At 62.9% G+C, this 26557-nt stretch overlaps 3 protein-coding genes across 13 annotated transcripts in view; 1 reads left to right on the top strand and 2 right to left on the bottom strand.

Moving 5' to 3' along the window:
* Positions 1-660: 660 nt before the first annotated feature.
* Positions 661-12986, bottom strand: ZFYVE21 (zinc finger FYVE-type containing 21). Of its 2 annotated transcripts, XM_060620921.2 has the most exons (8): positions 12844-12986; positions 5441-5491; positions 4901-5069; positions 4109-4184; positions 3935-4026; positions 3306-3359; positions 1443-1585; positions 661-1283 (listed from the first exon to the last, which is right to left on the bottom strand). In XM_060620921.2, the coding sequence occupies exons 1-8, from the start codon at positions 12979-12981 to the stop codon at positions 1248-1250; spliced, it is 759 nt and encodes a 252-aa protein (XP_060476904.1). In that variant the 5' UTR covers positions 12982-12986; the 3' UTR covers positions 661-1247. The 2 variants fall into 2 exon arrangements, with proteins under 2 accessions (XP_060476904.1, XP_060476905.1); XM_060620922.2 differs by lacking the exon at positions 3306-3359.
* On the top strand, positions 11060-25810 carry XRCC3 (X-ray repair cross complementing 3). Of its 7 annotated transcripts, none has more exons than XM_060620918.3 (9): positions 11060-12475; positions 14077-14192; positions 16572-16779; positions 18458-18595; positions 18920-19132; positions 20907-21061; positions 23168-23380; positions 23543-23589; positions 23684-25810. In XM_060620918.3, exons 3-9 carry the CDS (start codon positions 16725-16727, stop codon positions 23913-23915), a joined length of 1053 nt encoding a protein of 350 aa, XP_060476901.1. In that variant the 5' UTR covers positions 11060-12475; positions 14077-14192; positions 16572-16724; the 3' UTR covers positions 23916-25810. The 7 variants fall into 7 exon arrangements, with proteins under 7 accessions (XP_060476901.1, XP_060476900.1, XP_060476899.1 ...); XM_060620917.3 differs by lacking the exon at positions 11060-12475 and adding an exon at positions 13016-13103; XM_060620916.3 differs by lacking the exon at positions 11060-12475 and adding an exon at positions 13165-13250.
* KLC1 (kinesin light chain 1) overlaps positions 21879-26557 on the bottom strand; it is a 64543-nt gene continuing 59864 nt past the window's right edge. For all 4 annotated transcript variants that reach the window (XR_013555945.2, XM_078447795.2, XM_078447796.2 and 1 more), the window contains 2 exons: positions 22615-22687; positions 21879-22298 (listed from right to left, as the gene is read on the bottom strand). Coding sequence is in view for 3 of the 4 variants with exons in the window: in XM_078447796.2 (XP_078303922.1) it covers positions 22296-22298; positions 22615-22687 (76 nt within the window). In the remaining variant the exon portion in view is untranslated. The remainder of the gene's footprint in view (positions 22299-22614; positions 22688-26557) is intronic.

Genomic DNA, 26557 nt, shown 5'->3' with positions numbered 1-26557 from the left:
AGCATTGGCAGAGGTCACCTACACGCGTCCCGGGCTCCAGAGCCCTTAATACCAAGTGACGAGCAGTCAGGAGCCTCGAGATAGCACCGTCCCCTCCTCTGCACGATGTGCAGCCCACGGGCCGGCAGCCCAAGGTCAGGGTGGGGCAGATGTGGGGGTGCCTGCATGTCAGGAGGGGCAGCTGGGGTGGGGGGGCCCAGCCTCCCGGGTCTGGCCCGGCCACGATGCAATAACCTGTGCCCGGTCCGGACTTCAAGTAAGGCGCTTAAGTTTGAACTGTACGTACAGACTTTTATATACCAAAAGTATTTTTTGACTAGATCATTCGAAACTACCAGAATGATGGAAATGTTTTTTTTTCTCTCATTAAAATCCAGGCCCTTAGGCTTTATTTTCCATGTATGAGTCCTGCGTATAATTCATGTATAAACGTGTAGCCAGGCACCTGTAAGCAGCGATTGTACACAGTGTGCTGACGAAAAGTGAGCGCCCGTGGGGCAGCCTCTGCTGCTGGAAGCCACCGCCGCAGAGGCCGTGTAAACGTGCACAATAAACCGCTGTCTCCCACCGGCGGCTGCGAGTCTTGTGTTTTGGACCCAGAGCGGAGCCGTGGCACGAGAGCTCGGGTTTTCCGGACACAGTGAGGCGAGGGCCGATCTGTTAGTTTCAAAATAAGTTTTAATCATAAGCTTTATATACAAATTGTTGTACAATTATTTTAATAAAGGGAAATAGTAAGTGAAAGTACAAAAAGCAAAGCTGGCTTCTCCCCCTCAGTGAAGTGTCAAAGGTTTGTTCGTAGCCCAGATTAGTGATGCGGTAAGTGGACAGTCTATAAAACGGGCTCAGGGAGACTGTAAACTGACGCACTAGAAACCAGGATCGCAAACAGATCGGGCCCGACTTCCCACTGCCCAAATCATTACTCTGCAAGAGTGAACACTGAGGGGCCAGAACCTTCTAGCAAACCTGGGCACCCATAAAAACATGGTTGAAGTTACACTAAAAAGAGTTCAGCAGTAGTGAGTAGTGTAGCTGAGTCTCTCCCGCCTCCAATTAAGTATCAACAGGATAGTGCACAAACTCTAAAGCACGAAGCTGTTTAGAGTGTTAACGAGCTGTGCATATCGCACTAGATCTGTTTCTCCAAACGCTCGACTTGCGTTTCCCAGCACGTGTGGGGTTAGTTGCCTGTGTGTGCAGAGCTGGCTCCACGGTCCCCTGCTGACGGTCCGTCCCACATGGAGTCACTGGTCCCTCGACTCGTAGAGGAGCTTGGTGGCCTACGACGTGACGAAAGAAGTGTGACCAGTCCCGTGCCCAGCTGCTACGGGCTCCCCCCACCCCCACCGGGCGGGCAGGGCTTCCTCTGGGAGAGGTGGGCCTGTACCTAAAGAAGGGCCCCGCCTCCCGAGCCCTGCCCACCGCAGCCCACCAGGTACCTTGTGCATGGCCGCCAGCCACGCCGTCGACTGCCTCCTGCTGGCGTGTGCGTCCTCCCCAGCTGTCAGCTTCAGCTGCGTCAGGCCCTCCGCCCCCGGTGCTGCAAACCGCAGGGACATGCCTGTGGCCCGTGCATTGCCTCCTGGAGAAGGGAGACGAGGTGAGGCCCGCGGGGACCCCAGGATCCCACGTGCCCTTGCGGTGGAGGCCAGGGTGCCTCCTTCCCACCCCTCATGCTGGTGCGGGGGTCCCAGGGGCACCGGTGGACGTCTGGAAGATGACCCCAAATTCACAGGATGGGAAAGGAACCGAGTCGCCTGGCCCTCCAGGGCCCAGGAAAAACCACATCACTGAGCCGAGAGAAAACCCACAGTGCCACCCGGTCCCACGTGGGGACTCCTGTGGTCAGGGAACCCAGCCAGGGCTGGCTCCACGCCAGTACTGATCCCACTGGCCGTCGCTCCCGCCTCGGAGCCATCCTGCTGTTGAGAGCTGGCATACAGGCTGAGGGACCAGCGGGGACCAGCACCAGAGAGGTGCTGACACCCACCCTGCCGTGTGAGCCCCTGCAGAGATGCAGTGAGGGGACCGGCCTCTGCAGGCCGCACCCGGCTGTTCCCACAACCAGCCGCTCAAGGACGGGTGGCTCTCACGGCCTTGACCACAGAACGGTCCCGTGGGGACCAAGGGTCACCGTGAAACCCGTCTACGGCTTTTCTGCTCCGCTTCAACATGCAAGCTCCATTTTTGAGCAGGACTCCACCTTGTGGAAGATTCCTTCTAGCAGACACTGATCTCTGAGTCAAAACCAAGGGCCCACCTCTCCCCTGGGGTCCACGGACTGCAGATGACCCCCGCGGACAATTAGAGGCCTGACCATCCGTGCGTGTGGACAGGCTGGTTCCTGATGGGACCCCTTGAGGCGAGTGCCCCCACTGGCAGACCACGACTCTGCCCACCCCCTGCTTCTCTAAGTAAGGTTTAATCGGCACAGCCACGGCCACGTTCCTGGGTCATCTCTAGTTGCTTCTGCACTTTGCAAAGATCCAGGCAGCCGGCAAAGCTAAGAACACGCACCACCTGGCTCTCCACAGGCAGGCAGGCAGCTCCTTCGGCCACCGTCACCTCAGGCAAGTGTGCCACCTGCCCCCGCCAGCCCCAGGGAAGACAAGGGTCTACGGTTTTAAAGGTTCTAGAAAACTTCTGGCACGGCGGGGTTCATTGCACCCCCAGAATTTCCAGAAGGGGGCGTGTGGCGCCAGAAGCCCCCGGGCCCCGCCCAGGGAGACCATGCACCAGGCCAGCTGGGATGTGGCCTTCTCCCTGGCCGGGGAGGGGCCGGGACGAGGTGGCCTTCCTAGCGGGAGGCAGGCACAGGAACACCCCCGCTGACCCCCAGCTTCTCTGGGCCCTGCCTTCTGTACCCGGGGGTCTTCGATGCCCACCCTGCCACCGGCAAGCAGCCTGGAATCCCTGAGCACACGGTGCGGAGGGCACAGAGGCGGCGGAGCGCTGGCCTGGCCCTGTGACCTCGGCATCGGCATCGGCATCCGGGAGCTCAGGCCGAAGTGCGGAGCTGGCTGGGAAGGGGCGGGAGGGCGCCGGCCGTGCCCCGCTGCCCCTGCGCTCGGCCGGCTTAGGGCCGCTAGACGCAACACTAAACCCCCTCGGGGCTGAGAAACCCAGCAGATCAAATCCACCTCTACCCCCGATGTTTCCATTCATGCTTTATATACCCGCGTCTGGGGCCCAACCCCCTTTCAAATCGACCAACAGAAGCGACTGTGCATTTCAGAGGCGTGGCCCGGGCTGCACTGCCCGGTGGCGGCAGCAGGGCCGGAGGAGGGTAGCAGGTGGCTGACCTTCAGAGGCGGGCTGGCTCCCCAGGAGGCTGGTGTAAGTGTGAGTGTCTTTTTCTACATCAAGAAGGCGGGCAGGCAGGAGAGGAGAACAACCAAGAGCCAATCAGAAAACAGAAAGCAAGAAGGATTAAGTCACGTGGGTTTTGGTCAGCACGGAATGCAAACTCTCTTCCCGTGGAAAAACAGCCAGAAGCGTAGAAGTTCAGGTGGAAAGACCCAGAATGGGCTGAACGTTCTGGAAGCTCACCGAGGAAATGGAAAGGAATCTCGTCCCCACGGGTGCCTGACAGGAGCAGGAAGTGCTAGTTCCCAATCGGCCACCACGCCACACCCTTCTGAGCACACGGATGACGCCGCTGCACTGGGAACGTCATCCTTGGTTTGAGGCCAACGATAAACGGTACCGGAGAGCTTGTATGTGACACGCTCAGGCAGGTTCTCCTGAATTCGCTATCTTACACGTTAAGCCCCATTCACCTGGCAAGTTCCTAAAACCATGTACTAAATCCAAGCCCCTAGAGGACGACGGGCTGGCTCCTCAGAGACCCTGCCGACAGACTCCGTCCTCGAGGCCCCTGTGTCATCCCCAAAGTCGCCCGCGCCGGCACCAGACTTCCTGCCGCACTCACCTCCGGGCGGAAAGCCTTCCGTGAGGATCTGCACAGTCGAAATGTGTGCAATGTCGATCTCGTGGCGGCTGTCCCCGTCCAGAAGCAAGTATCTAGGAAACAGGGTGTCCGCACCACGTTACCCCGGGGCCGATGTGACAAGGCTGTCCGTGCCCAGCAGCCTCTGCCTCTCACCTCTGGTTGTTGGAGAGACGGCAAACCATGGTTTCTGGCTTCTCAGAGTTTCCAAAAGTTACGAGAAAAGTAGCTCCTTAGGATACAAAAACAAACGTGAGAACACAACCAGCCCCTCCACCCCTCACCGCCCCCCGGCCCGGCAAGGCCAGCTCCCGGGGAGGCGCGCACACGGGACGGGACGAGACGAGACCAAGCGAGTCAACAGCGGTGGCTGTGCCCGCAGGTCCCCGAGGTGAGGCGGCAAGGCCATGACGGAGGAGATGCTGCAGTTTTGTAAAGCACAGGGCACTGCTATCGGGAGAGGTTCTGCGCACCCTCAATGCTGCCGGCAACGTCCCGTCCTTCCCCACGAGGCACCCACACGCTCCCGGGGGAGCCAGGGCGGCACCGGAACGGGACAGAAGGCGCACAGAACCGGCCCGGAAGGATCGTGGGACAGGTGGCAGGAGGGAGACCACGGTGGGGGGGGGGGGGGGGGCCAGCCTTCAGAGGCTCCTGGGGAGGAAGATCCACAGCCCGTGGAGCACCTCCTCCGATGCCACCCACGTCACAGGGCCCCGTGTCCGCACACGCTCCATCCCGGCCCAGGGCCCCACACCCGATGGCCGTCCCAAGCCCAGCGGAGTCAGGCTGCCACTTTAGGCCGCATTCCTGTTTCTGTAGAGCAGAGGCAGCTCGATCCTTCCACGGGAAGCCGGGTGTGGGGGGGGGGGGGGCGGGGGGGGGGAGACAGCGCTCTTCCAGGTCAACTGCCAGACGGACACCCAGGACCCGGCGACCCGGGCTTACCGCTCAGGAGCACCTTAAGCTGCTTGTCGTAGAACTCCGCCTCCTTGTGCGACACCAGGGCGCACTCGGCGCACTGCCGCACAGGGTCCACGAAACACATGCGCCGCAGCGGCACCTTCTGGCCACAGCACTTGTCACAGAAGCACTTCCCACACCGGCGACAGTGGTGCTGCGGGCGCAGGGGTGGTGCTGAGGGGACAGAGGACTGCCCCCTGTGCCCCCCCCCCCCCCCCTCGGGACCACCCGTCTACACATGCGGCCCCATGCTGGTCTTCACCACTGGAAGGAGGGGCTGCCAAGGGCGCCGCGCACACGGCAGGCCGCCCTGCGTCCCCGGCCCACCTGCCAGGACGCCCCACTTCTTCAGAGGACGACACCCCTTTGAGGGCAAGACCCACAGGTGTGGCGGCGCCCAGCTGGTGGCACGGGCGTGGGTCACCGTCTGCTGTTCTCATGCAGCCCCCAGGACACTCAGGTGCGTCGGCCGCCCCCCAAGGGGCTCGATGCCGGCCTGGCCCCCACTCGACGGCCTCAGCTCACCTTTCTGGTCAGGAAGTCAAACTTGGCGTCACACTGCATGCACCTCGGGCACTAGGAGGGAAGGAGCGTCAGGACCCAGCTTGGGGTGCTGCCGGAGAGCCGCCCTGCCGCCCCGTGACTGGGGGGGTGACACGTCGCAGGCACAGGTGGGCTCCGGGTCCCACAGGCCAGGGACAGGGCATGAGCTCGGGGGGCATCTCGGGGACGCCGGGGGCAGCGGTCAGAGCCCGAACGGCCACGCTAGGGCAGCCACCTAAGGACCCCCAGTTCTGGTGCCGGAACCACGGGTTGGTGTCCCGGAAGGACCACGTGGTTCCACGGCTGGAACTAGTGGGAAGTGGCCCCGACATGCGAGCATCGCTTTCTAGGTGAAGTAGGTGACGTGGCGGCCGAACGGGGGGGAGGCCCCCACGAGGGACACCTCGAGTCCCTCAGTGACATGGCCACACGTGCATCGGGATGAGGCTGAAGCGGGATGTGGATGGTGCGGGTCGGATATGGGTTAAAGGCGGTCACTGCCAGGCCCCGGAAATGCCCCCAAATGCTCCTGGGAGTAAGGGAAGCAGAGGGAACCGGCGGCTGGGCTCCGGGGGACAGGTGTCCAGGCCCCGCAGCGCCCGGGAGGGCAGGGACCACGGCGCTGTGCTGCAGGGGAGGCCTCCCTCACCCCAGCGCGCAGGGAACAGACTGAGTGCAGCGGCCGTGCGACCGGCACTGAAGACAAGGGACTCCAAATGGCCACATCGTCACCAAAGGGACGAGCTCGGGTTTCTTCTCTAACACAAGCCAAGAGTCGCTCCAGACCTGCCGCGAAGCACCGACGGGCCATCCCGCCGCTGACGACGCTCAGCTTCCCCCGCCGTGGGAGAGCCCCTCCCGGCCCCCCGGGCAGCGCCCGCCCGCAGGAGGGCTTCTGATCATAGGACAGCCAGACCGCACGCAACCCGGGCAAACCCGTCAGTCCTGCCCAGCTGGGGCCGTCCCCCAGTGTCCTTCCCTCGTCCCCACCCACCACCTTCTCTCCACTCAGCCAGGGGCACGCTCGTCCCGCAGGGCAGCAGGGGCAAGCGCCAGCCCACGCCTCCCGCCGGGTGACCTCTCCCCTGGCTCTGTGTGTCCCCTCTGGGCTTCGGCCTCCTCCAGGCAGCCGTAGGCTGGCGCACGCGAGTCGGGCAAGCGAGTAGCTCCGAAGGGATTCGAGACACAGCCAAGTGCCCGCGAACCCGTGTTGATCCAGAGCAGAGGCCAGGGGTGCCGGGACCCCGCAATGCTCCTGGAAGGGACCTCGGACCCACAGCCACGCTGGGCCTTGGCACGTGTCCTCCCACGGCGGGCACCCTTTTCGGACACCACCCTGCAGCCAGACGGGCTCCGTATGGCCGCTGCCCCCGCGCCGGGAGCGGGGTCTAAGCTTTTCGAGATCGTGTGACTAACAGTTTCTTGTTACCCCGTTGCTCCTAAGCTGCTTTCTGGACGTGGATACGGGGCTTGGCCCACCTTGGCCTTCCAGAATCGTCTACAGAATCCCCACCGGCTTTGAGTGTGAGCGGGATACTCGCTGCCCTGCCGCTGCCTCTCCCTTTTGTGAGTTCTGGAACTCGGGCCTTGGAAGCGTGGCAGGGCCCCAGCCTCTGTGTGACCCCCGCAGTGCCAGCCACAGAATCCACCGGAAAAAACCGACCGCGAGGGTGTGACTGGTGAGGCCCAGCAGCCCGGAGAGCCTGCCCCACTCCGCGGGAAGGCTCGGGCGCCTCCTGGGGTCTCCCGTGGCGGCCCCTCCCTTGCTCCCTCTCCAGCAACGCTAACAAAGACGGTCTCACGCTTACTGTAGGGCTTGTGTGTCCGGGTACGTTGAAAGACCAATTTCTATCTTATTTTGTTTTTATTTGAGAGGGAGGGGCAGGGAGGGGGAGAGAATCTCCAGCAGGCTCCACGCTCAGCACAGAGCCCGGCGCAGGGCTCGGTCCCACGACCCCGAGATCGTGACCTGAGCCCAAATCCAGAGTCGGACGCTCAACCGGCTGAGCCACCCAGGCGCCCCAAGACCAATCTGTAAATGTAAGGCGACGGCCAGGACGTAAAATGTGCTTAGCAACGTAAGCGACGTAGGATTTTATTACTGTAAATAGGCAACGAAGTGATTCGGAAAACGGGCAGATCTTCAAGACAAGTAACTTTCTGATTACGTAACAGAAGAGAGCCTTCTAAAATTCTCAACGGAGCAATTTAACATGAAGAGAACGGGAAGGAAAGAAAAAAGGCAGAGACGAGAGTAAAAATACGGCCAAAGAACTGCTATGGTGTCTGATGAACGAACTGCACCAGGAGGGAACAGAAACCACACGCGCGAGCCGGGTGCCGGCAGCCGCGGGCCTGGAACCAGGGCGAGGGCGGCCACAGCCCAGACACGGGCGGCCGGCCCCCCTTACCCACCCTGCCGAGCCCGAGGCCCCGCCCCCCAGCACCACCGCAGGGCGGGAGGACGAGTGGGGGCAGGGCCCACCAGGAGGGTCCCGCACAAGCGCCACTCTGGCCAGATGACGGACGCCTCCGCTAGGGTCGCTGGGGGAGGCTCCGGCCTCTGGGGGGGTGGGGGGGGGGCGGGGGGCCCCCACGCTCACCCCGCAGGCAGGCCTGGCCGGCAGCGGGGCGGGACGCTGGTGGCAAGGAGGCACCACGGAGGAGGGGCGACTGGGGCCGGGGCACGGGGAGCGCTCCTCGCGAACTTTCCAGCTCCGCACGCCGCACACACCCCCCTGGCCCCCGACTCCGTGCTGGTTCGGAGCGGAGCGGGGCGGGGGGGGGGGGGGGGGGGGCACGGCGGACCCGCGCCCGCGGATGTGGAAGTTGAGACGAGAGGGAGGCAGGTGCCACAAGGTCAGCTTCCTGGTGGATGCGCGCGGGGTGGAGCGCGAGGAGAGGCCAAGGCCGGGTCACAGAAGGGCCTCCGCCACCGGACCCTCGCGCAAGGAGCCCCAGAGGTGCCCCGGGCAACCGCAGGACCAGCACTGGCCCCGAGGGTCTCCCCTCAAAGTCTAAATAGTTGGAAGAGGGGGGCCTGGATGGCTCAGGTGGCTGAGCGTCTGACTCTGGACTTTGGCCCAAGTCGTATCAAGGGTGCGTGAGCTGGAGCCCCCCACGGCGGGCGGAGCCTGCTTGGGACAATTTCTCCCTCTCTCTGCCCCTTCCCCGCACACGCTCTCGCTCTCTCTCAAAAAAAATTTTTTTGGTGGAAAACAGAATTTAGAGAGTTTAAAGGAATGTCAAAAACAAAGCCACTGTAACAAAAGAGCTTGGGGACACCTGCCCGTCCTCCCTGGGGGCCCACCCGCTCCCACAGCGCCCCCCTGCTGGCTGGAGCCAGGCCCTCGACACTCCCTGTCTTAGGTTTCTCAGACACAAACAAATCCGGAAAATAAGTTTTCGCGATATATGCACAGGGGAGCCTGGGTGGCTCAGTCGGTTAAGTGCTGCCTTCGGCTCAGGTCCTGATCTTGTAGTGTGTGAGTTCCGGCACAGACCAGCGCAGATCCTTCAGATCCTGTCTCCCTCCCCCGGCCCCTCCCACCCTCTCCGAAAAAAAATAAACAAAAAAATGTTTTTAAACAAATAAAAAAACCCAATATATGTATTAATGTATCTTTATTGAAAGATAATCCTTTCTAGAGAATAAGAGAATTACTCCTAAAATATTAAATGACTCCTCTCAAAGATTTAACTCCTTCATGAGTGAGGGAACCAGTAAACTGTTAAAAAACCAGCTCAAAAGAGACACAGGAGGTCCTGGGGAGGGGACGAATGTGACAGTGGATGCAAAACAGCTGGCATCGCAGGAGACGCAGGAGACGTGTTCCTCTCGGGACAGGGCCCGCCTGCGTCTCCCCACCCAGACCCCCGTCACCGGGGGCTCTGAGCCAGCGGCGGACGCAGCGCCCCAGGCACGAGCCCGCCCCGGGAGCAAGTGCTGGGCCCGCCCGGCGCCCCCCCAACATCAGAGGCTTCTACGCAGCCACAGGGCCCAGCACCCCCATGCGCTAGGTGGCGTGCCCCCCGCCTCGCGGTCCCCGAGGCGGGTGAAAGCCCCCGCCTGTCCTGTGCCTGGCAAGTGTGTGCAGAGGACCCCCTGGCCGTGTGACCTCGATGACTCACAGTTGCCCCCGACCACCTGTGACAAGGCTGCACATGGACCCCAAATCCCCATTCCTCACCCCATTCTCGACCGGCTGCCCTGTCTGTCCAGACTCGTCGGTCGGAACAAAGGCCCATTCACCTCGCTTGCTCAAACCTGAGTCAAGCTTCTCTCCTTCCTTCAGGCCCACGGATGAAATCCCACCCTCAACCCGCGTGCGACAGGCTGACCTGGGGTGCCGCAACCCCCGATCGCAGGTCACAGGTCACACGATCCGCGCCCCCTCGCTGAGTGGACGCCTCCCCTTCCCACCTGCTCTCGTCCAGTTGGGTCCTGGGTCCCTTCCCGCACAGAGCAAGCCCTTGCCAGGCCGGAGACACCGGCAGATCCCCCGGGTTCGGGGTCTCCCTCCGGCAGCAGTCCCCCCCCCCCCCCCCCGCCTAGAACAGTCTCTCCCAACTTGGGATTTGGTTTTGATCTGACACCCGTGCTCTCCTTCCCACTTCTGTGACCACAGAGTATCCACGTGTCAAAATGATGGCCCCGAGCTGCCGGCATCGCTGGTTATACCCAGCGCGGAAGTTGGAAGAAAGAGGGGTGCAAAACTACAGGGCTTTTACGGCTAAAACAGTATCTCACGGCCTCGTGCCCAGAGAGCCCACCCCCAGGCTTCCTCCTCCCCGAAGCCACTAGGGAGCCACGGACTGTGCATCCTCGGGGGACCAGCAACTGTTGTTTCCGGGGCAGGAGGCCGGCTGGGAGGCTGGGAGCTACAGCTGGCTCAGGGCAGGCGCGCGCGCGCGCGCACGCACGCGCACACACACACACACACACACACACCCCAAATTGTCAACACTCTCAAGGGACGTCCCTGCAGGCCCACGCGACCAGCCTGGTGCAGGGTCAGGCACCTAGTAAGTACACAACAGACGTGGAACGGGCTGGCCTCAGAGTGACCCGATGGAAAGCGGGGCCGAGATGAGACACGAAGGACCATCCACAGATAGGTCAGCAATGCTAACTGGCAAACAACCGGAAGCGGGTGGAGGCTGAGGGCCTATGGGTCACCCTCCTGCCACGTTCTACCTACTTCCCTTCACCCACTCCAAACCACCCAGACCCACCTGCCTCTCACTACCGGCATCCCCAACACCCGAGTCTCCCCCCTGCACACGAGGGTCCTGGTACACACACTGAACAGGCAGGGGGCAGCTGAGGGCCAGGCTAGTGGCAGGGGATCCGCCCCACCCCCTTCCCCCGGAGCCTCCAGAACCTCCTAGCCCATTCTGCCCCAGACTGTTTCTTTTCCTCCAGAACACTCGCTGTGCTAACCTCTGGCCTCTTGGACCAGGCCCCAGTAGGCTTCAAATCCGCTTCCTTTTCGAAGCTCGCGGAGGTCCACCCTCCCGTCCCTCCTCCCCCAGGCTCCCTGGAAGGCCTCCAGGGCTCCTCAGGTCACGAGTAAGAATTCCCACAAGCAGGGGGCAGGGGGGCTCCGAGGGGCCTTTCTTTCTAGGTGGAAAGGAGCCCCCCCCCCCCCCCCAATAGAGAGACAGACTCAAATAGATCAGGCCAACTCTGCTCACTTCCTGCTGTTCGACTCAGGCCCGAAAACACAGGCACTTTTCCAGGAAACACCCCTGGGCCCGGCAAGAGGGCACACGGAGCTATAGCTGTTACCCCAGGGTGCAGAAGTGGGGGCAGGGGAACCGTGCCTGGGTCCAGACACCCTTCTGGGACTCCTTGCAGACACCGAGTCCGGCGGGGCAAAGTTCCGCAGGGTGTCAATCGGGCAGAGTCTCTCCGGACTCCTGGGGGGGCGGGCGGGAGTCCCCGACCACCCTCGATGTGGCCACAGATTAAGTGCCAGAGGTTCACGGCCTCCCTCCCCGCTGCGGGAGTGCGCGGTTCCCTTCCCTGTGCACGACCTTTCACCCGCCCGTCCCCACGACGCTCCCTGCGATTCCCACTTCCCCAACCCCAGTAACACGTGTCAGCCCCAGTAACCCAGGAAGGAACTCTGTGACACGGACACATTCAGGAGAAAGACACACATTCCTTTATCTCTGACCTTCCACAGCACGAACCGGGGAGCCCAAGTGGGGAAGGTATGCGCTGTCAGTTCAGAGAGCACCGGCACCAAGAGTAAAAGCGCGCAAAATAAAGAGCACAAACAGGGCAACAGGGAAGGGGAGGGAAGGGCCCGGGGAGCACGCCACAGTGGGGAGGGCGGGGGCGGCGGCGGGCAGGGCAAGAGGGCGGGGAGGGCAGGAGGGCGGGGGCGGCGGCCCCTGGGCCTCTCCTCGCCGCCGCCCTGCCCCGCCGCCCCTCCCCAGCTCGGGCGGGCCTGCCTCGCCTCGGACACCTGATTTCACTCCGGTGCTGACAGCCTGCCGCCGGTAACTACGGTTCTGGGGGAGGAAGGCGTCTCAGGACGCAGGGGCGCTTGTCACTTAAAGCGACTCGACCATCACGGCGCGCTGACTTCTTCAGGACGGACTGATCTACAGGAACGCACGGAGTTCCTCCCCGTGGCCCCCCGGAGCTGAGAGCTGCTGGCTTATGGGATCGGGTCCAAACCCCCTGGCCTGCCACGCAAGGGCCTTCAGAAGGGGCCGCACCCACCCCGCCCACAGGGACAGCGCGGGGCCTCCCCACCCCTCACCCCTGCAAGCAGGTGCGGTGCCCGCCAGGACGCCCTCCTTACTGTCCACCTGCACCCTCCTACTCAAAGCCAGCCCTCCGCTCGCACCGCGCGGCACCCCCCCAACCCGGAGCGCGCCGCCTTCTAAGGGGGCGGGGGGCCTCTCCACCCCCCACCACGGGGCAGGGGCAGCGACGGCGTCTCAGGGGCCCCAGCTGAGCAGCTCATCCAATGGAAGTGGAATTCCCACGTGACCTCGCAGGTGGGCCGAGACCCGGACGGAGCAGGAGGGGCGGTCCTTGCGGGACCCACCTAAGTGGGGAGTGGGCGAGCCTGGACGCCCCGAGAGGGAGCCAGGCAGAGGGCACTGTGCCCAAGGCCCCGGGAGGGCCGGAGCGCGGTCACCGGGAACCCGGGGTACCGACGGCGGCCGTGGGGGGCCCCGGAAGGGCAGCAGGAGCCAGACGAAGCGCCTCGGGGGCCCGGGTCGGGGCACCAGGGAGGCACGGCGGGGCTGGGGCGCGGACCGGGTAGCCTTAGCCTCGGAAGGGGATCCTGGGCGCGGACGGGGGTCTCGGGCGAACAGGGCGCGGACGGGGGGCGGGAAGCTGGCGGGCGGTGGCGACCTACCTCCTTATCCGGGACCCACTGCGGCTCCTCCAGGCCGAAGGGGCTGCCAAAGGCGCGGTGCTCGGGCACCATGCGCAGGCCGCTGGGGGAGCGCACCAGCTTCTTGGCGTCGCGGCGCGCGGCCACCTCGGAGGACATGACGCCGCCACAGCGCTCGCCCGAGGCCCGGACCCTCGCCCCGCCAGGAGCCCCGCCCCGCCCGCGTGGATGACAACGGCCGCGTCCAATCGCCACGCCCGTCCGGGAGAGCGGGCCAATCGGTACCCGGGACCCGCCCCAACGCTGAGCTGTTCGATCCACGCAGTGGCACCTCCCCGGCCACTCCGCGGCCCGACACCAATCGGCAGTGAGGGCCCGCCCAGGCACGCCCCGCCCCCCTCGGGAGGATGGAGACTTTGGATTGGCCAGTTAGTCTGCGTCGTATGCTGCTTCCTCTCTCATTGGCGAATCCAAGCAGGGGCGCCTGGCTCTCATTGGAAGAGGAGGTGGTAGGGGGCGGGGCAGTGCGAAGAGGCGAGCGGAGCGCGCGCGGGGTGAGAGTGGCTGGCCGTGGGGCGCGCGGCGCGGGGGCGCGGGTCGTCCGCACCGTCGAAGCCCGCGGGCGGGCGGAGGGGACAGCCGAAGCCGGGGTCCTGGCGGTGGGAAGGAAGGTGGGCTCGGAAGCCGGGGTGCGGGGGCCGCAGAGGCCCGCCCTCGGGGCTGTCACCCGTAGGGACCGGAGCAGGCCGCCGCGCTGGGTGAAAGGTGAGCGAGGGCTGCATGAAGTCGGGGTGTGCAGGGGTGGGGGAGGGCGGGGTCTTGGTGGGTCTGCGGGACCCCCAGGTGTGGAGGAGCCGCTGCGGGGAACGGGACAAGGTGGTTCAGGGGCTGGGAAGGGAAGGGGCTCTCAAAGGAGGAAGAGGGTCTCGAGAAGGGACGAGGGCCCAGGTGTCCAGGCCAGGCTGCTCTGGAGAAACCACCGTGGTGCCCAGGCACGGTCCCCAAGTCACCGGGAGGCGTTCCCTGCCCGGAGGGCTCATCACCCCCTCCGGGGAGGGGAAGCCAGAAAAGATGCCCGGTCTTGGAGCGAGAGCCGGCTGCTCCCACCCGGGGAGGCACCCCGCAGGCAGGAGAGCGGGGAGACTGAGCAGCTCCTGTGGGATTTGTTAACAGGCGGGTCAAGAACTTGGAACAAACAGCCGGGACCTGCATCCCGCTTGCTGACTGTATGACCTTGGCTTGCCCGTTTCCTAGTCAGCCACAGCGAGGTGGGAACACTGCTGTTGCGAGGCTTGAGTTTGCGTTGTGCGAGGTGCCTGGAACAGTCCTGGGAACGGACTGTGTGTCTGATAACCGTCTGCACTCCTCTGGTGAGTCTGGGGCATCAGTGGGGCTGCCTGTATTCAGCTTTGAACTTGCGAGAGACACGGGCTTTGGTTCTGTTCTGTGGGAGATTTGGGCAGCCCTCCCCGTGGGGGCGCCGTGCCCTGCCCTCTTTTGTAAGTCCGCCAAAGCTACTGGAAACCTGAGTCTTGCTGCCCGGGGTGCAGGTGGGCCGGTGGGCCAGTCTATCTGTAGCTGGAACTTTCCATCCCTGGGAGGGGCAGGGGTGGGGTGGGGTTGGCAGTCGGGGTCCTCAGGCCTCCGCCCAAGGGGCCCTGAAGCAGGAGAGTGTGATTCCCCCTGGCCCTCCTCAGGGCTTCCCTCTGGCGGGACCTGAGCTGCTTGAAAGTCGTATTCGATTCTACTGGTTCCCACAAACGTTGGGTTCTCTCCTACAGCTCTGACCCCCTCGCCCAGCGGCATGGCATGTTAACTGTCCCCTTAAACAGGAACTTAACGTTAATGCTCCGGGAAGCTGCTGCCTCTGTCCGGGCCCGCTGTGGGCGCGCTCCGTGCCCAGGCCTCTCCCTTGCTGGAGGAGCGCCGGCCTGGAGGATGGCTGGCTCACGCCCCTGCCCCCAGGGAGGCGGGGGGACAGGGCGGCCACCTGGGCCTGTCTGTCCAGCTCCCGGTCAGCATCTGCCTTACGCAGGTGCTCCACCAGTGGTCACTCTGCTTCCGGATGCCCCGTTCCCCCACCACATAGGTTCGAGGCGCTGTGGTCACCGGCCTTGATATCCTGCCCTGTGTCTAGTGGCTGGTCAGAATCTGAGTTTAGTATCCAGGCACGTCCCTCTCCTGTCCATTCATCTTCACAGTCCAGACCCCAGTCCAGCCTGTTGGCCGTGTGTGTCACATCAAGGCCTTCCCTCCCCCAGGCACGCCCCAGGGTCTTTCCACAGTCTGGGGGTGGGGGGACACACACCGTCTCTGGAATTTGGAAACAACAGACTTGGTATCTTGTCCAGGCGTTCTCTTGTCCTGGAGGAGGTTTTGGGTGGTGCCTCCCTGGGTCACCTCTTCCCGCTCTTGTCCTCAGGGCTCCCAGAGGTGCTCTCCCCACCAAGCCAGGAAGGCACACCGCGTGTCCTTTGGCAACTTACTACTTGTCCTGGAGATGACCTTTTTCTTGCTTACCTGCTTTCTGTCTTCAGGAACCAAACGTCACACACATCACCAGCCCGCTAGAACCTTCCATATACTCAGGGCACCTTCGGAGCTCGTCACCGTCCTCACCTCCTCTCGCTGTGTGTAGTTGGCACTGGGGCCCTGCATTCAGGCACCTCTGACGGTGACCCCGCTGTCCTCCAATTTGCAGTCCTGGTGGCCGTCGGGGGGCCGCGGGGGAGCCGGGGCTGTGTGTGTCCTCCCCGGCCTCGGCATGTTTCCTGTCAGCCCTGGCCTGGGAGCTCCTGCTCACGCCTGAGCGTCAGGCTCCTGTGCTGTCAGTTCTGGGTGTTTTGGATTTCTCCCTGCCACACCGGTTTCCCCGACCAGCCTGTGAACGTGACCGTGCAGGCGACCTGCTTCTCGAAGCTCCAAAATCAACCTGATGTTGTCCAAATCAGTAACACTCTAAGCGCTGCAAGGGGAGGCGACCTCCGACCTTCCCCTCGGCTGAGGCCTTGCTGGTGGACCTGGGCCCTGGGTTCAGCCCGAGTGGCTGCTGGCCTTGGTGTTCCCACACGCCCTGCTGCCTTCTCACCCTTGCTGATCTGGGAGGCCAACATGGAAACGTGGCTTGCTAGAGGGTTTCTGGGTGACCCTGGGCTGAGTAGGGCGACCAGCGAGGGTCGGGCTGGGCTCCAGTCCCCACGGCATTCAGCGCGCGGTCTGGGCCTCGGGAGGGCTGCTGGCCAGGAGAGGGGCGGGGGCCGGACACACAGTCTCCGCTGTTCTCTGCTCAAACAGCTGGGTGGTTGTGGAGGTTCCCGCTTGAAAACGTCTCGCGGGATTCAAAAGTCACTCTTTCCATTCTTTCCAAATCCCCGCGGGGACACACTTCTGCCGCACGCAGAAGACGCTTCATTCGCGCGAGCCCAATGAGCGTGGTCCCTGTCTGCGTCGTCCTCACCCCAGAGGTGGGCCAGGCAGGGTGCTCACCCGTGTACCAGGTCTCCAGGCCGGGACTCCGGGTTGGAGCACATGCTCATTTCTAACACTTCCTGCAGGGGACGGAACGGGGACTGCCTTGCGCCGCCCTGGCCTTTAGAGTGGGGGTGGCCGGGGGACATCCCTTCAGCCGCACCACTGTGCGGATCGAGTCTTGGTTTCTGAGGTGGCAGATGGTTCCTCTAAGCCGGGTGTCGCCTTAGACTTACTTCAGTGGTTTTCCTGGTGCGGTGAAGTCTCTCCTCCAACCTCAGGGCTGACGGTGAACCCGTCACAAAGGAGACTGCGTACCCAAGCCACTGTCACCCCGCGGTGCTCTGCTCCTGGGGGGTTTGCACTGACAACAAGCGCATCGGCATTCGTGTCCCTGGGAGATTATCCGTGGTCGCAGTCAACCTGTTGAAGAAATGGATTTGGATCAGTTGGACCTGAATCCCAGGATCACTGCCGCGGTCAAGAAAGGTATGTTTACCGGTGTTTGTGTCGAGTAGATACGTGAAGCGTGTGGGTGGACTTGTGTGTCGTGTCCGGGAGACACAGCGAGGTTGCCGAGTCCCCCTTCCCCAAGACAGCTACTCCTGATGAGTAGCCAGTGCTGGAGTGTGCTGCAGGGTCTTCAGGGGCGTGTGTGTGTGTGTGTGTGGACTTTTTTCAAGTTAAATTTTATTTTCATCAAAGTAATACACGTTTATTTTCTAAAACGTGAAACGGAACTACTTCCGCCACTCAGGAGTCTTTTGGCAATTTCTTTGTGTTTATATCTGGACTTCTAAAAACGTGCTTACGTCGCTGTGTTCGGTTTGTCAGTGTCTGCGATCACGCACGGGGTGCCTGTGACAGGGGTGAGGGCTGGCTTCCTGGTGCACCTACTTCCCCCTCCCCCACCACAGTTGGAGCACAGTTTGGGCCGTGAGGGCTGTGACTGGGGACATCATTACTGCTGCTGAACTGCGAGGTTTTGACGGTTTCCTTTATTACTTCCCCCCAAAGTTGGTAGTTGCCTCCTTTTTTCAAATTCTGTGTTTTCCGTGTACATCTCGTTGTCTTTTCCCACATTGTCCAGTATGTCAGCTACGGCTGCCTCTTTTTTAAGTGCCCAAATGGGTGAGCTGGACGGCTTCCCTGTTGTGTTTGTCTCCTGGTGCGTCCTTCCCCAGCTGCCCTGCACCAGCTGGCGTGCTGGGCCTCCCATCTCCCCCGTCTCCCGGGGCACGTGACAGGGAAGCTTGTTGATCACAAAGCGTGGAAGCCGGAGCACACGTGGGGGTGACTTGGTGATGTCTTACGTGGGGGCACAGTCTCTGGTCCTGTTCCTTCGTCCTTGGCTCTTGGTTCTTCCAGAGCCTTTCAGTCATTGTGTTGTGTTTTCCCTTTGGTCCAGTCTGTCCATCTGTCTTTTCACTGGAGCCTTCAGTGCACATGTATTTAAGGTAATTCCTGGTATGTTTGGGTCTAACTCTCTCTTATGCTGAGCTACCTATTCTGTTGCTTTTTGTGTTGTTTTCCCTTTTTTGCCATCTGGGTTGGTTGGATACATTTTTTAGCGCATTTTTTTTCCTACTAGCTCGCAAGTAATGTACTTATCCACCCCCAACAGTAATTTATGCCCTCTCCTCTCCAAATACCAGATCTTCTGGATGTGTTAACTCTGTGACCCGCCCCCCCCCAACCCGGCTGTCGCCACTGGCATTGTAACCGCCACGCAGTCTTAGCTCGGTCCCCGCCTTCCCGGCTTTCCGCTGCAGTGACGTTTGTTTGGAGCCCGGCTTGGCTTTCCTAACTGCACGGTTCTCACCCTGCCCCGGGGTCACCCTCAAGCCTTGCCTTGGTGTCGGCCTGCCTGGCCACAGAAATGCCCTTCCTTGGGACATGTTTTCAGGATGTGGCCACAGCAGGTGGCTGATGTGCTCTGGGCACCTGGGAGAGGCCTGTCCCCCTCTCGGGCCCCTTCCCTCCCCACTGCTGTCCTCACACTCTGTCCAGGGGCTCCCGTGGCTTCAGGGAGTGGATGGATCTAGCCCCTGCCCGCTGGGTCCCCAGAACTGGAAGACCGTGCTCTGGAAAACACCGTCGTCTTTGCCATGCTGCCTTGCGTTACTGTAGTCTGAACTTGTCCTGTTCTGTCTTTGTGTAATTTCAGCCAAACTGAAGTCAATAAAGGAGGTTTTGCATTTTTCTGGACCAGACCTGCAGAGACTAACCGGCCTCTCCAGCCTCGACGTGCAACACTTGCTGAGAACGGCCTCCCTGCACCTGCGGGGAAGCAGCGTCTTCACAGGTGGGCACTGGGGGCGGGTGGGGGGGGTGGGGAGGGGCCTCTGCTCTGCCCATGCCTGGGGAGGGATTGACGCAGGGCCACGGTCACAGCATCAGGACAGGGACACAGCAGGTGTACAGGGGAAGGGCAGGGGGACAGAAGAGATGGGACCAGGCCAGGCAGTACGGGAAGCGGGGGTGGGTTGGCAAGCAGAGCCAGAGCCCACGGGTGCCCAGAGAGCACAGCAGCTAGGAGAAGCTTCCACGCCCGCCTCCTCCCTGCCTTCTGGCTCCGAGGTCGCCTGGGCCCCCGGCACATGGTGACCGACGCCCCCTGCGCCCCCAGCTCTGCATCTGCACCGGCAGAAGAAGAGATTCCCCGCCCAGCACCAGCGCCTGAGCCTGGGCTGCCCCGTGCTGGACGGCCTTCTCCGCGGCGGCCTGCCCCTGGACGGTGTCACCGAGCTGGCCGGTCACAGCTCCGCCGGGAAGACCCAGCTGGCCCTGCAGCTCTGCCTGACCGTGCAGTTCCCTCCGCGGCACGGAGGCCTGGAGGCCGGTGAGTGGCTGTCCTCTCAGGCAGGCGGGGGCAGAGTTGGGGGAGGCGGGGGTCCCGGCCGTGCCCAGGTCGCGCTCATCGAGTCGGGGCCCGACGCCACCTCCAGGGCCATCTTCCCGGGTCCCCGTCTCTCTCCACATGTGCCGTGGATTCCACCCGAGGGAGAGGGCAGGTCCGAGGGCCGTGGGCCCTGCAGCCTGCCCTCCGTAGGAAGCGGCCCCTGCTCCCTCGAGGACCCAGGGACAGTCTCCGTCTGGGCACAAAGTCCCCCTCGGGCACTTTTGCGCGCTCTCCCGCCGCCAGCCTGCAAACCACGTGGTCCATGGAGCCGGACACCTCGGACAAACGTTTTCCTCTTTTTCCCTTTTGGGGACGGGGCAGACAGGACCACCGAGGACGGCGGGGGCGGCCGGCCCCTGACCCGGTTTTGCATCTGTCAAGTCTGCACAGGGCGTGCGGTGGAGGGATTTTTCCAGGCTGCCCGTGCGGGTCTCTGAGCGTTAAAAACTTCAATCGTTCTTACTAAATGTGGTGCCGGAGCGGACGGGTTGCACCTCGGTAGCTCCTCGGTAAACGTTGCACGGTTCCTCTCGAGCTCATCCGCTCGCCCGGCTTCCCGGACAGGCTGGGCCACGCGGTGGGCGGGGCACGCGGCCGGGGCCAGACCTCGCGGTGACACACGCATGCCGCTGGGACCCATGTGGGGCGCTGGCAGCAGGGGCCTCGCTCGGGGACCTCTCCTGCTTCCCCTGTGTCCCGAGAGCCGAGGACTGGGGTCGGTGCCGCTCCCGTGAGCCCGGCCATGGGCGGGGGCCTCCGGGCCGCGCATGGGGGTTGCTCACCCGCGGCGGGCCTCTGTGTCACCCCTGCCCCTGCACCTCTGGGCGAGGGTGCAGGTGCCCGGCGCCGGGTGGACGGACTTGGCCTTGGAAGCCGGTCAGCGGACGTTTCCTGTGGCGAAATGTCTCTTTGGAGCCTTCGCCCCGGTTCGCGGTTGGGTCGCCTTCTGTGGCCGACTTGTAGGATCCTCGTGTGATCCGGACGCGAGCCTCTCCCCAGACACGGAGTTCACCGTGTTTTCTGCAGGGGTCTCCTCGTTTTCTTGTGGATTATCCTGTGACCGAGTCCAGTTTCTCTCTCGGCCTTTTCTCACTCGTGCGGTCTGTGCCACATCGGAGACCCCCTCGCCCAACCCAGGGTCCCGAACACCCACCCGCGTGCTCTCCGGAGTTTGAAAGCGTCGGCTCTGGCGTTCGATGGGCGGATGGAGTCCGTGCCGGGGGTGAGGGAGGGCCCGGTCCCCGCGTCCCCGCGTCCCCGCACCATTCACGGGGAAGACTTCTTTCTCTCACCAGACTGTCCCGGGACCTTCGTTGAAAATCAGTTGCCACAGACGTTAGGGTTCGTTTGTGACGGTCCCCAGTTCTCTCCAGCGGACCTGGGGTACATTGTCTGGCGCAGGGGAGCCAGGGCGTCACCCCAGGGTGTTCAGGTCACAGCAGCCCAGGATCACAGGAGCAGCCTCGAAAGGAGAATCTGGGAATCTGGGAAGCGTGCTCCGGCAGAGCCTCTGAGGGGAATCCGAGGGCGTGTGCAGGCAGGGCATTTCCAGAAGCCCGCGGGCCCTGATGATCCCACTGGCTTCACTCGAGACAGGCTAGGGCAGACCCGCGGGGTGGCGTCCTGACAGCAAGGGGGCGGCAAGGGAGACCAGCCCCTGTGCGGGGAAGCCGCGGGGGGGGGGCGGGCTGACCACCCCCCCGTGCCGCCCCAGGGGCCGTGTACATCTGCACCGAAGACGTCTTCCCGGACCTGCGTCTGCAGCAGCTCATTGCGGGGCAGCGGCACCTGCGGCCGGACGTTCCGGGAGAGGTGATCGACAAGATGAAGTTTGGCCACCAGATCTTCGTCGAGCACGTGGCCGACGTGGTGAGCGTCCTCCCTCTCTGGCCCCGAGTTCTGTGGGGAAGGTGGTCAGGTGGGCCAGTGGACAGAGCGCACCCACGACCCCCACACCGGGCCACCACCAGCACCAGGCAGCCAGTGAGCCGCCACAGGATTCGTGACCTGAAATTCAGGCTGAACCGGTCACCCCGCCCACGGGGAGTTGCGGAGGGAGGCCCCACACGCCACCCACCGTCCCCGTCCCACGGGGTGTGCCCCTCAGCCCTCAGTCCCCTCAGTAGCAGGGAGCACCTCCCTTGCCTCCTGGCCACCCGGCCACCCTGCGGTGACCATTCACTGCCCAGAGGACAGGCCGGCTGTCCCGGCCAGAGCAGTCTGTCGGGTTTGACTTCTACCCCTGACGGAGCAGAAAGTGCATCGGGGCACAGGAGGTTCCCACCTGGCTGCTCCGAGCGGGGGCGGGGGACACGTATCCGGAAGCATCAGCAGCATCCCTCCCTGCAGACGGGCAGCCGTGGGGCAGGAAGCCCCAGGGAGAGGGCTAGGAGCACAGTGGTCCTGGCAGGCAGGGGAAGCGGCCCTGTGACCTGGTCCGTGCTCCACTCAGATCATTATTTGAGGGAGGGACGAGCAACGAGTGGAAAGGGTTCAAAAGCTGAGAATAAACCATATAGCAGGACAAAAAAAAAAAAAGTTAAGAAAGCCTCCGCATGGGGCTGGGGGGAGCCTCTCCTTGCAGCCCGGCTTCCCAAGTGCACCCCCGCACCCGCTGGGCAGGGTCCCCGGTTCCCGGGGGACCTTCCCCCACTTAAGAATTGCTATAAAAACTGCAAGTAAAGGGTAAGGCATATAAACTTTTAATTTTAAAAAAATTTACAATAGAACATATCACACACAGCTTCGGGAAGTAACACGGTAAGACTGGGCACACGGGCCCACGCAGCCAATGCCTCTTCCTTGCACCTTCGGGACACGGGTGTCCCGGGAACCGCGGCCCAGGAGGGAGGCTGCGCCCACCCCGTCACCCTGGAGGGGCCGAGTGTGGCCGTGGCTTTGCAAGCGACGCGTCCTGGTGAGCGGTGTGGCTGTTAGTAGGACAGTGTGCTGGTGGCACGGGGACACAGAAGACGAGGTTAGTGCTGCAGGCTCTCAGCTCCAGGGCCCTCCAGCCTCGGTGACCGTCCCCTGGCTGTCACAGGGCAGGCTCTGGCTGCACACAAGCAGTGTTGTCCTGGGTCCTCCAGGGCCGGGTGTGGTTTCACTGCAAGAGAAGGCAGCAGTCAGGGCCAGCGCTTTGAGGCCCACGGTGGTTTCTGAGAGCCGTTCTGAAAACCGTGCTGGGGGCACCAGGCGTCTGCCTTCCTGCCCAGTGTCGGCCTGGAGCCCGGGGCCCTGCTGTGGGGACGGGGCCTGCCCTTTGTGCACAAGCAGGGCCTCAGGGCTGCGGTCCCCGTTTCCACCTCCTGGGGGAGGGGGCCCGAGTCCTGGCTCCGCAGGGAGCGAGTGCAGCCATGACCTGCCCAGCCCCCAGGTGTCCCCAGAGCTGCCTGCGGTGACGGAAAGGGGACGGGACTCACGTTAATGCTGGCGTCCTCGAGGCCACTGCTGCTGCCATCATTTTCCACAAAAAGAGGCTCTACCGAAGACGCCCTAGAGGTGGAAGCACAGAACTGGGTTTCATTCAGGGCGAGGAACCAGACACTTGGCTGCTCTCTGGCGGGACGGCCAGTGTGTGGTCACCTGGCACCAGGGCCTGAGGCCACCCGGCCCCACCCGGGAGCCTGGCCAGGGCCGCTCAGGGCACCGCACTCGGGCCCCAGAGGTAGGCAGGGGTGGCCTGCCCCTGTCCACCCCCCCCCCGCCATGGGGTGGGGCTGGGCAGGGGACAGGGCTCACCGCCACCCCTAGACCCGCCTGACGAGAGTATGGTCCCAGCGACCAGGGCGGTCGGTTATGAGCCGGCTTTCTGCTATGGCAGCACCCCAGGGGTCAGCTCCTGGCACGGGGCCACCAAAGGATGAAGTCCTGGTCACTGTGATGGCCCACGGGGTGAGGAGTAAAATGGGAAGGCCGTGAGGGGTTCTTCAGTGCAGGGCACAGGCGCTGACCGCCACCTCCCTCGGCCTCTAGGACGCCCTGCTGGAGTGTGTGAGTAAGAAGGTGCCCGTGCTGCTGTCGCGGGGGATGGCCCGCCTAGTGGTCATCGACTCCGTGGCGGCCCCGTTCCGCTGTGAGTTTGACGGCCTGGCCTCAATGCCCAGGGCCAGGCGTCTGCAGGCCTTGGGGGCCACCCTGCGCCGGCTGAGCAGCACGTTCCGGAGCCCCGTGCTGTGCATCAACCAGGTGGGCCCGACCCCGACACCCCCCCACCCCCATCCCCACCCCCGCCTCAGCTTGGATTTTAGGGAAGTTCAGGGGGGTGGGGGTGGAGGAGTGAGGCCACTCATGCTGGGGCGGGTGGCGGTGGGGTCCTTGCTGCAACTGACCCTGGTCTGGACCTCCCAGGTGACAGAGGCCATGGAGGAGCAGGGCGCGGCACCCGGGCCACAAGGGTGAGCCGGGCCCAGCCCACGGGCGGGACAGTGAGGGTGGCAGTGGGTCCCCCGAGGTTTTGTCGGTAACCGTTGGGCCTGTTTTCTGTCTCAGTCTCTGGGAGGAGCGGGTCTCTCCGGCCCTCGGAATGACCTGGTCCAATCAGCTCTTAATGCGGCTGATGGTCAGCCGGCGCCGCCCCGAGGAGGAAGCCGTCCTCCCCCCGCCCGGCCGCCCTGACCGCACCCTGCGGGTGATCTTCGCCCCTCACCTGCCCCCCTCATCCTGTTCCTACACCGTCAGCACGGAGGGGGTACGGGGGACTCCCGGGACCGAGGCCCGTTGATATGGCAGCTGCAGAACGGCAGGCCAGGTCCCAAGAAACCCCGAGTCTGGCGGAGCCCTCCACACTCTGCAGGCACAGGGGACTGACGTCTTGACCCAGGACACCTATCGCTGGGACAGGATCTGCTCCAAGGGTTGGCTACCCCTTCTCAACGGCGGGAAGGCAGTAAGCACGGATGACCCGCCTGACGTGGCCTCCCCCCGGGCAGGGCTGTCTGCCTTCACGCCCCACTGCCCCCCACGCTGCCTGGCACAGCGCGGGCCCTGGACCCTTTCGCTATGGCCTGTTCTCTGCCGGGCACTGTCCTAAGTAATTCATCCACATCGGAGTGCGTCTCCTTCGCGGCCCCTGGGGATGGGCAGTTACCGTCCTTGGTCTCAGGGAAACTGAGGCACAGAAGAGTGAAGTGACTTGGCCAACCTCCTGCAACTCCATGAGCCAGACGCTGATCCCCAGGCTGGTACCAGGAGGGCAGGGACATAACCTGACCCAGTACTAGGGTGGAGGCAGAGGTCCCCGTAACTGGGCAGACTCGCACTGTTTTGACATTCTAGAGCAGAAAAATTCACTTCTGATTTCCATCCCATTTTTAAGTAGTCTGGGACTCTCAGAAGGTTGAGAATGGCTCGTGTTAAGTAGGAAACCGTTCTTTTAGGGTTGGAATTTTATAAAAGAGCCTTTCCGCAAGTGCAGGGACTTTGCAAAAGGAAATAAACCATTTTACTATCGTAATTAAATACAAACAATTCCGGATGATTTTCTAGGCAAATCACACCAACAATGAGCAAACCACAGCCCCCAAGACCGAATGTGCTAACGAGCCCCTCCCCAGAAGCTGCAGGCCCACTGGAGCATGAAGGGTGCAGGGTGCAGGTGCACGGTGCCTGCCCACCACAGGCGAGGGACAGGGCTGCAGCAGGACTTTTGTCTCAGTGACAGACGGCCCTGGACCCCCTAAGGAGTTCCCTGCCCACACCGCCCACCCCCAGGGCTTGTCAGGCAGTCCTCCCGGGCTGGTGGTCCCCATGGTTACGTCCACAACACCGTAGAAGCCACGTCAGTTCCCCCCATAATAATGGGACAAATGCAAAATGACACGTCTCCATGACCGCCCCAGCCACCTGTATGACGCTTGGGAGCCCTGACGAGACGCCCGCAGCTGGCTGGAGCCTCTCCTTCGATCGGTGTTATCAAGTAGCACTTGGCAATTTTCAGAAGTCTGATGGTCATGCAGTGCACTGCTCAACAGCAAGTGCAAACATACCAGAGTATAGCCTCATGTATGCACCTGCTTCCCAAGAATATTCTATGAAGTTATGACAATGAAAGAGCTGTCTATAAACTATTTTTAGCAATATTTATAGGTTACTGTAAACACTGAATTTCTCATTACGTGATATTCCTGGCGGCTTTCTGACCAAACATGACCGGAATCTCTTCGAATTCCGGGAAAGAACTACCTGACTCCCTCCAGTACTGTAAACACAGAGACCCTGCGGAGAGCTGAGGGCGGACGGCCCAGCCCTCCCACAACCTCCCCCTCAGACCCACAGAGCCAGCTCACGTCACTTCCTGCCTGTCCTCTGGCCAGGGACCTCTAACTCGACGGGAGGGATGTGGAATGGGTGCCGGCCTGAGGCCCCCTCGCCGGGAGAGGAAAACACTGAAGAGGAGGAGGGCCGGCCGCCCCACTGCTTCTCCTCCTCGAGAACATTAAAACCCAGACGGCCAGACAAACGAGCAGAGGACAACCAGGCTCATTTGTTTTGATACCAGCTCAAAAATCAGAAATTACACATCTCCAGGCAGCGTCCCCTCTGAAACATGACGGGTTTCTTACGACGCGGCGTAAGGAGGCTGCGTGGTTCCTCACAGCCCACAAAGGCAGGCTGGCCTTCAGAGAAGGGGGCTGGCGGGCTCACAGGCGGGGCCCCGTTTCCACCAAATGGGAGCTTAAATCCTACCCCTGGCCCCACGTGCATCCTTCCTGAGTGCCCTGGTTTCCCAGGGAGACGTGTCACTAAGGGAAAGGGGGTAGGTTTCCAACGTATCGGATCAGCGTCGTGGCTGGAAGAGCACTTCCGATGGAGGGGACAGGGGAGACGGGACAGCCCTTGTCCCGCTCCACAGGTGACACCGTGCTCCCCCGCCCCTCAAACGGGAACTTCAAAGTGCACAGTGCCGGCGTGGACACACAGCCCACTCTGTCGGCGGCGGTCTCTCGCAGCCCGCAGAGTGGACAACAGTTACAAAGCCGGAGGCTGCAAAGCCCAGCCGGCCAGGCGCTGAGGAAGGAGGCGCGGCCACGGAAGACCGGGCCCAGGCACCGCACGCTGGCCTCCGGGAGGGAGCGAGCAGTGTTCCAAACAGGTGGTCTAGGCCACGTGCTCTGGTATTGTCCCAGGACACCCGTCAACGAAGTCCCCAGGCCCCGGGATGCTGCCGCCTCCGGCCCGCAGCCCCAGATCCACGCCTGGCCTGAAGGACACGTGCGGCAGGTGGGTGCCCCCGCGGGGACCCCCGGGGAGTCTGTACGGCGAGTGCCGAGGTGCCCTGTGAGCCCCGCCGGAGGGCCCCCGGGGAGCACAGACCCCAGCACGGTGCAATTTCTGAGCAGGGGGCTGGGGGGGCAGCAAGTGCCC

Source organism: Panthera onca, chromosome B3, assembly GCF_046562875.1.
Source record: "Panthera onca isolate mPanOnc1 chromosome B3, mPanOnc1 haplotype 2, whole genome shotgun sequence".
Classification (NCBI taxonomy): domain Eukaryota; kingdom Metazoa; phylum Chordata; class Mammalia; order Carnivora; family Felidae; genus Panthera; species Panthera onca.
This window is presented reverse-complemented; position numbering and strand designations above follow the sequence as displayed.

Coding starts and splice junctions, on each gene's coding strand:
- XRCC3 (XM_060620918.3), top strand. CDS start 16,725: ATGGATTTGGATCAGTTGGACCTGAATCCCAGGATCACTGCCGCGGTC. Junction 18,596..18,919: donor GGGAAGCAGCGTCTTCACAG/GTGGGCACTGGG, acceptor CTGCGCCCCCAG/CTCTGCATCTGCACCGGCAG. Junction 23,381..23,542: donor CCGTGCTGTGCATCAACCAG/GTGGGCCCGACC, acceptor TGGACCTCCCAG/GTGACAGAGGCCATGGAGGA.
- ZFYVE21 (XM_060620921.2), bottom strand. CDS start 12,981: ATGTCCTCCGAGGTGGCCGCGCGCCGCGACGCCAAGAAGCTGGTGCGC. Junction 5,492..12,843: donor AGTGGGTCCCGGATAAGGAG/GTAGGTCGCCAC, acceptor CTTCCCTCCTAG/TGCCCGAGGTGCATGCAGTG. Junction 4,027..4,108: donor CGTCTCTCCAACAACCAGAG/GTGAGAGGCAGA, acceptor CCTGTTTCCTAG/ATACTTGCTTCTGGACGGGG.